This window comes from Artemia franciscana, chromosome 16, assembly GCF_032884065.1.
Source record: "Artemia franciscana chromosome 16, ASM3288406v1, whole genome shotgun sequence".
Taxonomy (NCBI): Eukaryota; Metazoa; Arthropoda; class Branchiopoda; order Anostraca; family Artemiidae; genus Artemia; species Artemia franciscana.
Window position 1 is genome coordinate 8,770,492 of NC_088878.1, and position 15,427 is coordinate 8,785,918.

Below are 15,427 nucleotides of genomic sequence, written 5' to 3' on the forward strand. Positions count from 1 at the left end.
TGGACAACGGACTCTGCAAAGGGCTGCCTCGACCCTTTCGGGGTACCCGCAAGAATGGGGACCTTGCGGTCAACTCTATTCCCACTTAAGGAGTGGCACCCCTTAAGGAAATTATAGCCTTGTAAACGACACAACATTCGCATGGGATTCTGATTAACGGATGATTCTTCTGGAATTGGCATGTTTTAGAGGGTGTTTTCGGGCTGAAAAACCTCTTCCTAGCTAATTTATATACTATACCCCCCGTAGTAGCTTAATATTTGTAGGCATGAATATATAATGAGTTGGAGGTAATAGGCTTGGGACTGTCTGTGCACGATTTTGACTCTCGTTGATGGAAGAGCATCGCCAAGTGCTGAAAACCATGTTGTGACGAAGATGGGCCCAAGATTGCACTAGGCCTCTGTTCATACTGGAGGTCCCAGGAACTTTTTTCTGTCTGGCTCTAAGCCGGCTTCAGCACTTCGGTGTAGACTTGAGAAGATATGTTGATCCCCGTCCTGCACTGGTATCCGGGATCATTGCTTTTCCTGAGGCCAAAATAATTTCAATGATTTAAAGAACCCGAAAATTGGAACTTGGAATATTACGACATAAAAAATAACTATCGTATCAACATTTTGACTGACGAATTCAGACGATTCGAACTGGATTTAATAAGAGTTTCAGAACTCATATCCCAGGAGTAGGAGGCATGAAATTAGGTGATATGGAATTTGTTTACTCAGGCAGGAACTATGGAGTACATAGACAGGGAGTAGGGCACATGATGGATAAGGAAGGTGCTAAGTCTTGTTTAGGCTGGGAAGATATTAATAATAGAATACTAATCGCTCATTTTACGACTAAAAAGTTCAAGTTATCAGTTATAGTAGTATATGCCCCTGTAGAACCGACTATCGGAGATACTAGTGACTCAGATGAATTTTACTTATAGTTACAGGAGCAAATAGACAGGGTCCCAGGTAGAAATAGGGTGATTTTACAAGGAGATTTTAACCGCCAGGTCGGTAGAGATAGAGATGGATGATATCTAGCCTAGATAAATTTGGTGTAGGAAAAGAAAACAGTAATGGCTACAAACTTCTGCAATTTTGTAGGTATAACAATCTAGTTATAACCAATAAGGTATTTGGTCATAAAATGGTCCATAAGTTGACATGGTATTCACGTGATGGTAAGACAGCAAACCTTATTGAGTATGTTATTGTAAACCGAAGACTAGCAGGATCAATACAAGATACTAGGGTGTATAGGAGTGCTGTTAGTGATGTTAAAAGTAAAGATCACCATCTAATAGTGTCTAGATTTATTCTAAATATAAATTTCGGAAGGGTAACTACCTCCCGGGAAGTTATGATGTGGGTAAACTCCAGGATGAGAATTTGAGACAAACTTTCCAGGAACAATTGAATCCTAAACTTGAGAATTTAAATTTGACAATGTGGAAGATAGCTGGAATAATTTTAGAAAAAGCAATTTGTGAAGTTACTGATGGCGTCTTAGGGAGGAAAGTTCAGACTGCAGCTAGAAATATTAGTGAAAAGCTTTATATTGAACAGAGAGGAGAAGGCGTTCGTACAAGAATTATCTGAATGATAAATCATAAGAAAACAAAAGGAAAGTAAAGAAAGTGGATAAAGCATTAAAATATGAAATAAGGAGGTGTGAAGTGGAGGCTATGGATAAAACTGCCCAGGATCTGGAAGATGCAGCTAGACGGCATAATAGTAAAATATTGTACCTGCATGTTAATAAATTAAGAGGGAGTAGTCAATCCAGACTTCTCCCAATTAAAGATAGAAATGGGGCCACAATTATTGATAAGGGAAAAGTTAAAGAAAGACGGGTGGAACATTTTGAGAATGTGCTAAACCGAGATACAGTTACAGGAAAAGATATAGATGAAAATGAAAAAGTTTGTGATATCTTCGATGTGAAGGATGACTTGTTTAGTAAGGAAGAATTAATGACAGTACTAAAAGGATTAAAAAATAATAAGGCTCCAGGTGCTGATAGCGTGATAAATGAGTTTCTTAAATCTGGTGGCTCTGAGGTTAGCAATAAGTTACTGAAGATTATGAATATGTGCGGTTTAGAAAAGGTAAAGGATGTATCGAGCAAATTTTCACTCTTAGGTTAATAATTGAGAAGTGCCTTAGTTGTCAAACACCTTTGGTCCTCAGTTTTATAGACTATGAGCCAGTGTTCGATTCTATTTGTAGATGAGCTTTGGCAAAGGCCTTATCCTTGTATGGTATACCAGACAAATACATTAAAGTGTATTCTATCCCTCCTTTATATGGATCTTGTTGATGGCCTTTGTCTTAAGGAGAACGGGAAAGGTAATGGGAGACCACGGAATCAAATGGAGAGGAAAAACTCTCCTGGGCTTAGATTATGCTGATTATTTCTGCGTCCTAGATGAAAGTTTGAGCAAAATAAATGAACTTTAAGAGCTTTGGCGAGTTCAGCATGCTAGAACATGTTTGAAAATTAATGCTAAGATGACAAGTCCCTAAGGCTGGGATTAATTGACGAAAAAGGTGACGTTAAGTAACAAAAATATCGTTCAGATGGGCAGCTACTCTTACGAGTTCAGGGTGCTAAAATAGGCTTGGAAATTAATGTAAAGAAGACTAAGTCACTAAGGCTAGGAATAAGTGAAGACGAACATGTGACATTAGGTAACGAAAAGATTGATCAGGTTGGGAGCTTCAGTTACCTTGGTAGTATTATTAGTAAAGACGGTGGGAGCATTGAAGATGTTAAAAGCAGAATAGCCAAGGATCAGGGTGCTTTTTTCACAGTTAAAAAAAGTTGGGATTAAGAGTCAGAAAAACATATTAGAAGAACATTAGGTAGGCCGTATATCATACACGTACCCAGGCTGTAAATAAATGTCTTTCCTGTTTCGCTTACCCTATCGTTAAAACTAGAAACAGCTCCCCAAGTACACATACATAAGAAAACAGACACAACGGAGCAATAACAATCGTGAAAAACAGTAATATACAAATGCCAGTATATTTTACTTAGAATTAGTTATTTTACAACAGAGGATTAAGAAATGTAAAGTGTCTTCACAGTCCATATCAAGCAACATAAATATACGAGTTTGGATTCTCCTTATCTCTTTCCATGTAATCACGGTCAATCAACGATTCAATTCTTTTCTTCAGATCTGCAGGCTAAAAATAAAAATTGCTTGTTAAAAATCTTGTTTCTTGTTAAAAAATTTGTTAAAAATATTGTCCAGGATAACTTTTTTTTAGAAATTGCGCATTCAAGGAGCGCCCAAGGGGTTCCTCGCTTAAAAAAATGTACACAAGGTGGCTCGTGCAACGCATAGACTGTGGTCCGCGTGGTAAGATATATGCTATACATGGTATGAAGAAACACGTGAGAAAAAAAATGGCTCTCCTGGGTCTACACCAGACGGCAGAGTGACCTCCTGCGTGCAATTTCGCGTGGACCTGACTTGGATACGTGGTTTTTAAAGATTATTCCGAGTTACTGAACAACAAGAAGAAAGAATGGGGAAGAGAAAATTGCGAAATTATAATTGTAATGCTTCTTCAAAATGCTTTTAAAATACGATAAAGATGGGAACTGTTGAATGCACAGAATTAAAACAAAAATAACTATAAACGAAAGAGAAATCTTCTATAGTAATTTCCAACACCAAAATCCTATTTTTCTGAAGAGATATCTTAATGTAGTATTACATATGCTCTAGGTAAAAACAATCAACCAAAAATTTCAATAAGAATGAGCTACATTTGATCAGTTCAGTTCAGTTCACTTTTATTTCAAACACATTCAACTAAATTGCCAGTGCCCGCCCCAAGAAAGGTACAAAAAGCACTTGCGACTGGGTGGATAGATATGACTAAATTTCTAACTATTAATAACTAAATACAAAGAGATAAAAAACCCAATAAAATATTACCAATCTCTCATCAACTCATAATAACAATAGTAAGAAAAAAAAAATAAACATATAAAAAGAACTAAGTATGAGTCTCCACATAACAAATAACTTTTCAAATTAATTTTAAACAAAACCCAGGTGATCAGTCACCCGAATGCTAGAATTGAGTTTCACACACTATGCCCTGAAAGTCTAGTAGGGAAACCGGTCCTAATTCCACTAGCATTGCTAGCAACTCATTACTAGCATGTCGTGTTTCATAAAATAATATATAAATGTTTTATTTCAAACCAAAGAAATACATTCAGATAAATTGCCAGTGCTCGCCCCAAGAAAGGTACAAAAAGCACATGCGACTGGGTGGATACATATGACTAACTTTCTAACTATTATTAACCAAATATTAAAATACCTTCATTTGATATAGATAAATGTGAGTTTCTTTCTTCCCTATAACTTTACTACTACTACTTCCCTTTCACTGTAATAGCTTTACTACCCCTCTTGTTGATTGTATCCGTTGGCTTGGTATCTCTATTACTAACAATCTTTCGAGCTTATGTCAGCGTACTGTTCGTGATATAAGTAAAAAGATATAGATTGGCTACACAAAGATTGTTGCAAACAGAGGGAAGTATAATACAAGTGCGCTTGCCAAACTTTATTCTACTTTCTGTGGTCATTCTGTCCTTTATGCTTCAGGTCTTTCCCCTTCTTAAGAAAGGTAATTTTAAAAGAGTCCGAATAAATTATTTCAAATTTTGCAAATTCCTTCTGTATCTTCCACCTTCGACAAAAAACCGGATTCTTGTTAGAAAATTTTCAGTTCCTCATTAAAGTTGGATATACTACACAGAAACCCTCCAGTACAGCTTCTGCGCGCCTATCCCCTCACCACCGTCTTATCCGTTTCTTTCGTTTTGTGTGTATATTTGTTTTTCTCTTTGTGCTTTTTTTATTATTTATTCATACCCCGCCATACATACTTTATGTATCGTGTGGGTGATAAATAAATTATTATAATGACGAGAAGATATATTGTAACAAAATAATCACAAAATAAAGGATTTACACAATTCCAACATTGAAAGGCAACAATTCCAACCTGGTATTCCCGAAGCTAACCTTCATTAGGCACTTGTAACTTGTTTAAACAAGCTGCTGTGTTATGCACACCTGCAACACACCCACCAATAAGAACCATAGTTTTATTTTTGATGAACTTGGATACGTTAGTGCTCAGGTGAATACATAGTATCAAAGAAAGCTAACTTGAAAGAACACCCGTCATTAAGATAAACTGTTGTCGCTAATACTGCAATGAAATAAAATCTGCTGGCCTAGAGTTCCTCGACATCTAACGGCCAATAATGATTTCAAGTCAATCCAAATTTGGGCTAATTTACAGGATACTACAACTACTACTAACACTAACAATCACTTGGAGTATTGAGCCATCTGAAGCCAACACATCTTTTCTCCGCCCCAATCTCTTCAGAGTCTCACTTTTTACTCCCTTCCTTTAAGTAACAATTTTCTTTAAATCGTTTCTTATGACCCACACTCACTTGAGAACGTCTTGCTTTTCGTGTGGCCCTAGACGAATAACCGAAAAGTCCTGTTTCTGGTAACCCATTATCCTCCATCCGTAAAAAGTGTCTTAACCATCTTAACTTTTCTTCATTATAACCCTAGAATGTCGGATGGAACCACAATTTTTGGGTAGCTTATTGCTTGATACATGGTCAGCTAAACAAATACCTAAAAACTTAGACCAGTGATTTGCCTCTCACTCACTCGAATTATCTGTCTTGGCTTTTTCTACAAGTCATAGCTTGGTGCTTGGCTTTAAACTACTTGATTTTAATCAAACTATGGGTCGCGACCCGCCAGTGGGTCGCAAGCGAATATTGAGTGGGTCGCAGTCACGAGTAGTGGAATTTATTTGTTCAAATTGAAATGAAAAAGAAAAAAATTACAAGTATTACCAATACGAATGAAAGACAAACTCAGAAGCAAGACTTAATTTTTTTTTTATTACTTACATAACTACAGCTGCAGGGTTTTTTTTACGAAATTATTTCATTGGGAAGAATGTATATGTTTCTGATTTCTTCATTAAAGTTTCAGCATCAACCTCATCCTTAGTTCCTTGTAATGGCAGTGAGTTTGATATATCCAATTATTTTTTTTATTTAGTTTTAATGTGATCCACAGCCAAAAATCCGAACCTCTCATAGATGCGTGGCAGTAAAGAGGAGGAGGACTTTCATAGCCTCATCAAACAGGCAACATGAGAGTTATCAGCGACTGAGAGCCAGAATTTCGATAACTGTTTTAGATTCAAACTATTTTTCAGTGACTCATCTTCTGATAAATCAACGAGTTGTTCGCTTGCTTTTGTTGACATACTAGTGTAAATCGTATTGATGATAAATTATGAGTTAATTGTGAGGTCTAGGTGATAATGAGGTCATGTACTAAGATCTAAAGAGGTTTAAGTTTTAAGGACGGAACTTAATTGGGTACCAGTGTTCCATCCAACCAACCGCCTGAGCTTAAAACTAAAATTGCCTTATAATTTATTTTTTGCATCAAAATATTTTTTTAGCTTAGGGTGCGCTGATATATAATACAACTCCTTTTTATTTGCTCAAATTCTGGGTGCATTCTAAGAAGAAACTTAAAGCAGAAATCCCACAAAATCCTGAATTCTAAACAAATTTCAAACATAAAAATTAAAATTAAGAGGGCATCAAAGCTCAGAGGGAGGGAAGGGGAGATATCCAGTTTGAACACAACCCTCCCCAGGAAACTAAGAAATTACAAACTGTAAACGAATTCGTTACTTTTTTATTATGTAAATTACTTGTTCATTACTTGACCACAAAAATATGTTTATCATAATGCGACCCCTCCACAAGATTAGAAATTGTGGGTGCGGTTGGGTTTCATTAATAAATTTCAAGAAATTAAAAAGCGAGAATATACAGCATAAAACTCAGTCACTAATTTGACAGCCATTGAAATTCTAGCGGTTAGTGATCTCAAAAGTATTTCTTTTTATAGATAGGTTTATTATAATTTCATAATATGTCATTGCTAAGGTTGGCGGATCACTCGGAATCCTGACACGTGTACATAAGTACAAGGAAATAAGCAACTGTACTTTATATAAAATTCTAAAATAGGTATAGAAAATCTGTATATTGCGTTATTTGAATCTTAAATGATTGAGCAACTCTATTAGCAAATCTTACGGTATCACATTACACAGAGAAACAATTTCTTTTCCTTTTTTGGATCAAAATTAATTATATGCGATTCAATATAAATTTTTATGCTGGATTTGAAAATATAACCATAATTGTTCAACAGTCCAGTTTTTGCACAATGGGTTTTCAAGCTTTTATGGAATTCTTAGAATTTCATAAAAATTTGAGGTGTTTAACCCTGATATACTGTCGCTTCATAAATTTGATGACTTTTACAACAGTTTTGAAGATTTTCGTGTAGACGGTATCACATAACAACACATGATTTCACGTAAACTCCTTTTTAGGGATGTCAATCACCTGGGAATTTCGAATTAAAATCGAAAAGTTGTGGGCATCAAGCCATGGCTAATTGCAGAAAAAACCAAGACAGATAGTCTGATTGAGTGAGAGGTAAATCTGGCATTAACCCCCTTATTAGGATTGTATAAAAATGATATTAGTTCATTTGTTAATAGATAAGTCTATTTATTATCCGTCCCTGCGTCATTCCTAGGGCAGAAGAACTAAGGTAGATAGTCATAGAGCTAAGATAGTCATATAATCTATAGTTTTCCAAGTGTTTGGTTAAATGGCACGGGTAAAGGGAAGGAGTAAGTATGCCTCTCTCATTGGACCAATACTTGTTTGTTATCTTTTAGCAAGGCACGCCCGCCTAGAATCTCAGGCAGGTTGACCAAGAATTTAAAATATACATAGGACCATTAGATTGCCTGGCATGAGAGGTAAACAAGGCACGCCTACCTCATGGTCTTAGGCGGCTTGATCCAAGAATTTAGAATAGACACAGGACCGTTAATTTGCGTGGAATAACAGGCAAACAAGCGTCTAAAGTCAAAATTGGTCCATTCTAATTCTCCAATGAGTGTCAGGCAAGGCGATTGATTCGATTTATAAACTTAAACATTTGTAGTAATACAAATTTAATGTTAGGTTGTAAAAATTGACGAAGCGACAATAATATCGTATATATTTTTTTAAAATCAGTTTGTATTTTTAGGGCGTTCTTCAGATGTACAGTATACCCATTTTCATCGAGACAAAACCCACCAAAATGCCAATTTCGACATTTGCTTAGGTAAAAACGCATGTTCTTAGGAGTGAGAACGTTTCTACACAACACCTTTTCCTGTAACTAGCGTGTGGTGGCATATCCTGTTCGAGAAATTCTAAAAGATGGCTGTCATGAGTATTATATAGGTTCCTAAACATCATTTCCATAAACTTATTGTGATACAGTAAAAAGAATGGAAACCTCCTATACGGAAATATAAAAAACTTTCTATATGAAAACGCAACAGGAAGAAGCTCTGCCTAGGAACTAATTCAACTTCATAAAGAGACAAAGTTCCCAGATAGCAGTTTGAGATGACTATATTCAAGGTGTCCCCGTAGTTACAAGTCCTTCTGGAAGCCTACCATTTCAGGAGCAAAAACACAAAATTGCTTTCTCTTTCCATGGAAACTCCACAGTATACCGATCATCTTCTGAAAAGTGTGACAGGGTGATGCGTCAAACATCGAGGGAAGATGTGCCTGCCATGGGGTACAAAGATTTTTGCTAATGATTCCGCTTTTAAATTCTTTTTTTTTCAAGCACATTTCGGGTCCCTCATCTCCATGACTTCTTGCAGGCATCTACAGTCGAATTCGTAAAATTATAGAAGCGACGATATTAACAGTTTCAGAAACTGGACAGTAAATCTCAAATTCAAACAACGTATTATTACAGAAATTATTTTTAAAGGTAAATAAACATAATTTTTCTTACCAGTCACTGCAGTTTTTAGTCTTTTCAATGCGATTCCTTTTTTAGATAGAATGAAATCATCATGGCTTTTATAGACATGCTAATTTTAGCTTAAGCTTTAGCCATGAGGAACATGGAATTCTCTGAATAAGTCTGGATGGGCGAGCAGATAGTAAAATAATGGCTAACACTCAAAATGCCCACGATCGCAATGCCCACGACTCAAAATGCCCACGAAAAATGCCAACAACTCAAAATACCCACGACTCTAAATGCTCACGACTCAAAATGCCCACGATTGGATAAACTTTAAGTTTAAATCCTTAATTGGGGATTAGACGAGGGGTTACTCGCTCCTCAAACCCTTGTACAACAGGTGCCGGTGCCAGGAGGGTGCCATTTCATCCTAGACAGGGTAAAGTCCCAAACACCAATCCTAAAACTGTTATTTTTTTATCAAAGAATCATTCTTACCTTCATGATGTAAGATAACCGGGATTTGCATCTCCTGGTTTTGCTTTCTGTGTCGGCACAGTTTTATCCGAAATTGCTTCTTTACTTGAACACAAACAATTCTAAACTGATCAAGAAACACAGAAAACAATTATTTTTCATCCACCCGGCACCTTCCACTTTTGTCAGTTTTTAACCTGTCTAGGATGAAATGGCACCTTCCCGGCACCTCCCACTTTTGTCAGTTTTTATCCTGTCTAGAATGAAATGGCACCCTCCCGGCACCGGAACCCGGTGTACACGGGTTTAGGGAGTGAGAAAACCCTCGTCTCATCCCCAATTAAGGACTGAAACCTAAAATTTATCCAATCGTGGGCATTTTGAGTCGTGGGCATTTTGAGCCGTGGGCATTTTGATCGTGGGCAAAAAGATCGTGGTGATTTTGGGAACCACCCGGTAAAATCAAACAGTTCGTGGTAACGAACTGTAGTAAGGAGCGACCCGGCTAAATAGTAACCGAAACTCTCAAAAATGGAATTTTGATACCAATAGTTACATTAAAAGAATCGCATTCTAATGCTGATTTTAAATATATAAGTTTCACGAAGATCAGTTATACCCATCAAAAGTTACGAGCCTGAAAAAATTTGCCTCATTTCAGAAAATAGGGGGAAGCACCCCCTAAAAGTTATACAATCTTAAACGAAAATCAGACCATCAGATTCAGCGTATCAGGGAACCTTATTGTAGAAGTTTCAAGCTCCTATCTATAAAAATGTGGAATTTCGCATTTTTTGCCAGAAGACAAATCAAGGATCCGTGTTTATTTTTTTGTTTGTTTTATGTTTTTTTCCCCAGGGGTGATCGTGTCGACTAAGTGGTCCTAGAATGTTGCCAGAGAGCTCATTTTAACGGAAATTAAAAGTTCTAGTGACCTTTTTAAGTGACCAAAAAAATTGGAGGGCACCTAGGCCCCCTCCCACGCTCATGTTTTCCCAAGTCACCGGATCAAAATTCTGAGATAGCCAGTTTATTCACCATAGTCGATAATCCTAATAACTATGTCTTTAGGGACGAATTACTCCCCCGCAGTACCCATGGGAGGGGCTCCAAGTTACAAACTTTGGCCTGTGTTTACATATAGTAGCCTAATGGTTACTGGGAAGTGTATAGACGTTTTCAGGGGGATTTTTCTGTTTAGGGGGGAGATTTCAGGGGGGTTATGTGGGAGGATATTTCCACTGAGAAACTTGTCATGGAGGAAGAGAATTTCAATGAAGTGGGCGTAGGATTTTCTAGCATTATTTGAAAAGAACAACGTAAAAATAAATATGAAAAGTTTTTTCTACTGAAAGCAAGGAGCAACATTAAAACTTAAAACGAACAGAAATTACTCCGTATAAGAAAGGAGCTTTTCCTCCTCAATACCCCGCTCTTTACGCTAAAGTTTCTTACTGTTTTAAAAATAGAGTTAAGAGAAAGATTCAAACTTTAGCGTAAAGAGCGGGGTATTGAGGAGGAAAAGCCCCTTTCACATACGGAGCATATGAAAGGTCCTTACTTTCCTATATATGCTCCTTACATTCATTTAAAAAAACTTGTTTTTTTTTATTTATATCTACAAGGAATTGCTTGATTTCATTGATCGAATCACTCCATAAGTGCTACCTATTTCAGTTTAGGTAGGTTACTTCAAACTTTATCATCTAGTTAAGTGGTACGGTAAACAATCACTTTTCGAACAAACCTACATAGGGTAAAAAATGAGTGACTTGTCTTTTTCAGGGGGAAGGGGCTCAAATCTTTTAAGAGGGACAATTAAATTTAAATCAATTAATACATGTGAATTATACAAAAATATAGAAAAACCACGAAATAAAACGCAAGAATCTGAATATTCCGGAGAATCTTTCATGGTAATCTAAAAGCACACCACCCATAGGCTCTTGATGCACACACGTAATAAAATTTGCAAAATAACGTCTTTCTTTACTTATCCTATTTTCGAAAAAAAAAAATCAATTTACAGGATTAAAGAGACAATGGTAATAAAAAAAGCAACAACTTCGAATCTAATAAAAGATGCGAAAACCAGGTAAGATGATTTGGGATTATCCAAATAATTCCCCCCCCCCCAAAAGAATATATCCCAAAAAAAACTTACGCAAACAAGTAAAAGAAAATTCAGATAGAAAAAGCAGGATGAATCAACAAGAAAAGGATATAGGCAATCTAAAAAAAACAGCAAGTAGCCTAAATATAACTTCGACGGGGGGTCGAAATCACGTCGATTGGCACGAGGTCCAATTATAGTAAAGAATTTCGCGTTCAATTGTTTGTAATCAAATACATAATTTCGTATTTGGGAAAGAAGGGGTTAGGGTCCTTTGAAAACATCATGGCCAAATCAATGGTACATACAAGGTGGAGATAAATAACATCAATAATGGCAAAAAAAGAAGCCTAATTCCAATTTTACTTACCTTAACAGGGAAATTAAGCTGATCATACAGTTCTGTTAGAAGGAGATTATGACTAAGTTGCTTCCTCATTTTCATTATTCTAACTATAGCGGCGTCTATTATGTATTGTCTATCTTGGAAAATACGCTCTTCTGTGGACTTCTGCTCCTCATTTGTTTCTCTCATTTGAACCTGGTTGATTTTAACGCGATAAAGCTGATTTTTAAAATCTTTTGCATAAGTAAATTTGTCCATATCACCCACGTCTTTTCCTATAAGCCAGAATAGTAAAATTAAAAAAAAACGATACTGAACATGATATAGAATAACAGATAATAGTTACTTTTTTGTTGCTGTTGATAAGGCTGTCACAAAACTACTTCCACCTTTTTAGTACAAATAGCTTATTAGCTGTTCCCATGGTTTCAACGAGTAAGCTGTAAAAATTTAAGCTAACAAAAAAATTTTTTAGTCAATGACACAGAAACGAGCATAAAAAAATTCCTCAGCTTTTCTGATTGCGTGACCGCGGCAGTACCAGTAAAATCAACACAGTATCTTTTTCCTCGCACTTCACACAACATATACTTCACGTTGAGGATAATGGATTTACGTACCTGAATACACAGAAGGAAAAGATTCCCACACTCAAGATTGGGCACATTGATACTCCAGGAATCTTAAACAGATTGCCAAAAAATGGAATTTAGTCGACTGACATATCACAAATCCTATCACAAGTTATTAGCAAGTTGCAACAGAGATTCTACGAAAACAGTTTCGTTTTTGGCCATTTTGGGCAAAAAAAAACTGGTCCCAACACGGCCACAGTGAAATTGAGTAATAATTCTGACCTAGCCAGTAATAAAGGGACAAAAAGCACTCTCGTTTTTACAAAATCCACCTGATTTTGCAAAAAATATTACCGATGGGGTAGGTTCCTAAGCACCTCTGCAGTCAATACCCGATGACCTGTCATTATTAAAAATTATTTACATAAAATGGTTCATTCTCTTTGGTCAGCCACGCGCAGGTTCCATTTTCAACTTTTCTTGGTAAACATATTAGAAAATAGCACATTTCTTCAATGTATTATTGAAGCATAGTGATAACAAGGTTGAACTTCAGCACACAGAGCAGGATTTGAAGGGATGGCAGTATTTTGGAAAGTTCTTACTGTCTGAAGCAAATGTAATTAGTGCTGGGGTTTCAGATCCGAGCACCCCGATAGGGGATATACTATTGGAGTTACTAGCCCCTAAAGACGTTATTACGCGAAGCTGGGTCTTGCGCACTATTAAAATACAACTTTTTGTTATGTGATGCTACAAAACACCTGCTTGTTACGTAATAGGGAGTGATTGTTATGTAATGTTTTTTTTTCATTGAATGTGTTAAAAACCTACGAGGGCAAGGACAAAACCCTCAGGGCCCACCGATCAGGATGCAAACGTAGGCGTCACGTAATAGTTTTTCTTTTGATTTCAGTTACTTAAAAATCTTCAGGGCCCACCAATGGAGAACCTTCAAGACGCTGGGCCCTAGCGAGTAATTCCAGCGGTGCCCTAGCAACAAATTCCACTGGGGTCATAGCAACCAATTCTAACGGGGGCCCGAGCAGTCAATTCCAACGGGGCCCTAGAACCCAAGTTTACCGGGCCCATAACAACCATTTATAACGGGGGAACCACTAGTCAAGTGGGGATCCCCCAGTTGTAACTGAGAATGACGCAATATCGCGTGACTTGCTAGAGCTCAGGGTCCGAGGAGAACCCTGGTTGGGAAACAACAGGTTGTAACTGAGGACGGTACACACGTGGGGGCTAAGTGCTACTTTGGGAGGTTTTTCTTTTCTTCAAGGGGTTCTTTTTTCTTGGAGTGTTTCTTCGAGATTTCATTTTCTTCAAGATTTTATTTTTTCATTGAGATTTCATTTACTTCAAGGTTTTATTTGTTTTAGGATATTTTTTCTTCAAGAAAATTTCTTAAAGATTTTCCCCTCGGGGAACATTTATAAACCGTCATAAAAAATTTTTATCCGGTGTAGAATCGAATGTAAGACAACAGATATCCTCAATAGAATGCTACCTTAACCTGTTCCAAGAAACCCTTCCTAAGACTAAGTTCCGGAAAATGCATTAAATGCAAATGCTATAATTGTTTCTCAGCGCCATCGCGACAAAGCGTATAGCGTGATAAGTTTTTGTTTGAATCAATATGATTCTCTATTCCCTTTCTGGGTGAGCTATTGATTACGTGTTTCTTATCCTTAGATATGATTCACACGGAAACAGGAAAATCGATTGCGGGAATGGTTTAGAGGGTATCATTGTTATACATTTGACGAACAAGTGAAAGTTAAATCATACTGTTTTTCGAACAAGACCACAGTTTGAGACGTTGATTGCATATTTTTTTTTTTAATTTTTGAACACTAACGTCTTTACTAGACGCTCATTAAATAACGAAGTTGTTTTGTTAAATAAATAATTCTTGTATCTTTTATTTAGATTTACGACCTTTGAGAGACTCTATTGTTTGATTCTGTGTGTTTTTTACACTTGGCGCAAAGCAAAAAGCGAAATTTTTTGTGTTAAAAAATAACTTTTGTACCTTTTAAAAGAGCTTTTTGGGATTCGAGAGACTCTGTTGTCTGATTCCCTGCGGTTTTTCTTTCCTTGGCATTCATTGAAAATCGATTTTTTTTTTAAATATATAGTTCTTGTATCTTTTAAAGGGCAAGATTGGAGTGATGCTGTTGTCTGATTCCTTGTGGTTTATTCTTTACTTGGCGGTCATTAAAGCATGAAATTTTTTTGCTAAATTAATAATTCTTGTATCTTTTAAAAGAGCTTAACGGGATTTTAGAGAATTGGTTGCCTGATTATGTGTGTGTGTGTTTTTTTTTACTTGGCACTGCTTAAAAAACGAAGATTTTTTTTAAATAAATAATTCTTATATCTTTGAAAAGAGCTTTACGGGGTTAAAGAGACTCCGTTGTCTGATTCCGTGTGGTTTTTGCTTTACTTGACGCTCATCAAGAAGTGAAGAAATTTTGTTAAATAAATAAGTCTTGTACTTGAAGCTCATTAAAAAATGACAATTTTTTGTTAAATAAATTGTTCTTGTATCTTTTAAAAAGGCTTTACGGGGTTTGAGAGACTGTTTCCTGATACCGTGTGTTTTTTCTTCACTTGACGCTCATTAAAAAGATGGTTTTTTTTATTAAATAAATATACATTTTAAAAGAGCTTTACAGAGTTTGAGAGACTGTGTTGCCTGATTCCGTGTGATTTAGTCTTTACTTAACGCTTCCGTCAGTTCCAAATCCACCCTTCTTCCCCAACCCCCCAATTCCACAGTTCCGATTCCACAAATTCCAATCCGAGTTCCACCAGCTCTAGGATTTTTTAAAAGTGGAATTGCTTTGTTACTTTTTTGATCCTATGTTCCAACCAGAGTTGTTAAACATTGTCCCAAAATACCAATACCATGGCAGAATTGCTCTGTTTTCCTTTTCACATACCTTTGTTTAGACCCGGGCTACTCGACT

At 36.5% G+C, this 15,427-nt stretch overlaps 1 protein-coding gene across 1 annotated transcript in view; it reads right to left on the bottom strand.

Moving 5' to 3' along the window:
- Positions 1 to 3,011: 3,011 nt before the first annotated feature.
- The window catches only part of LOC136037015 (cullin-4B-like), a 169,415-nt gene continuing 156,999 nt past the window's right edge, over positions 3,012 to 15,427 (bottom strand). Inside the window, exons 12-13 of the mRNA XM_065719430.1 lie at positions 11,896 to 12,146; positions 3,012 to 3,191 (exon numbers count right to left, since the gene is read on the bottom strand). Coding sequence (XP_065575502.1) covers positions 3,096 to 3,191; positions 11,896 to 12,146 — 347 coding nt within the window. The 3' untranslated portion in view covers positions 3,012 to 3,095. The remainder of the gene's footprint in view (positions 3,192 to 11,895; positions 12,147 to 15,427) is intronic.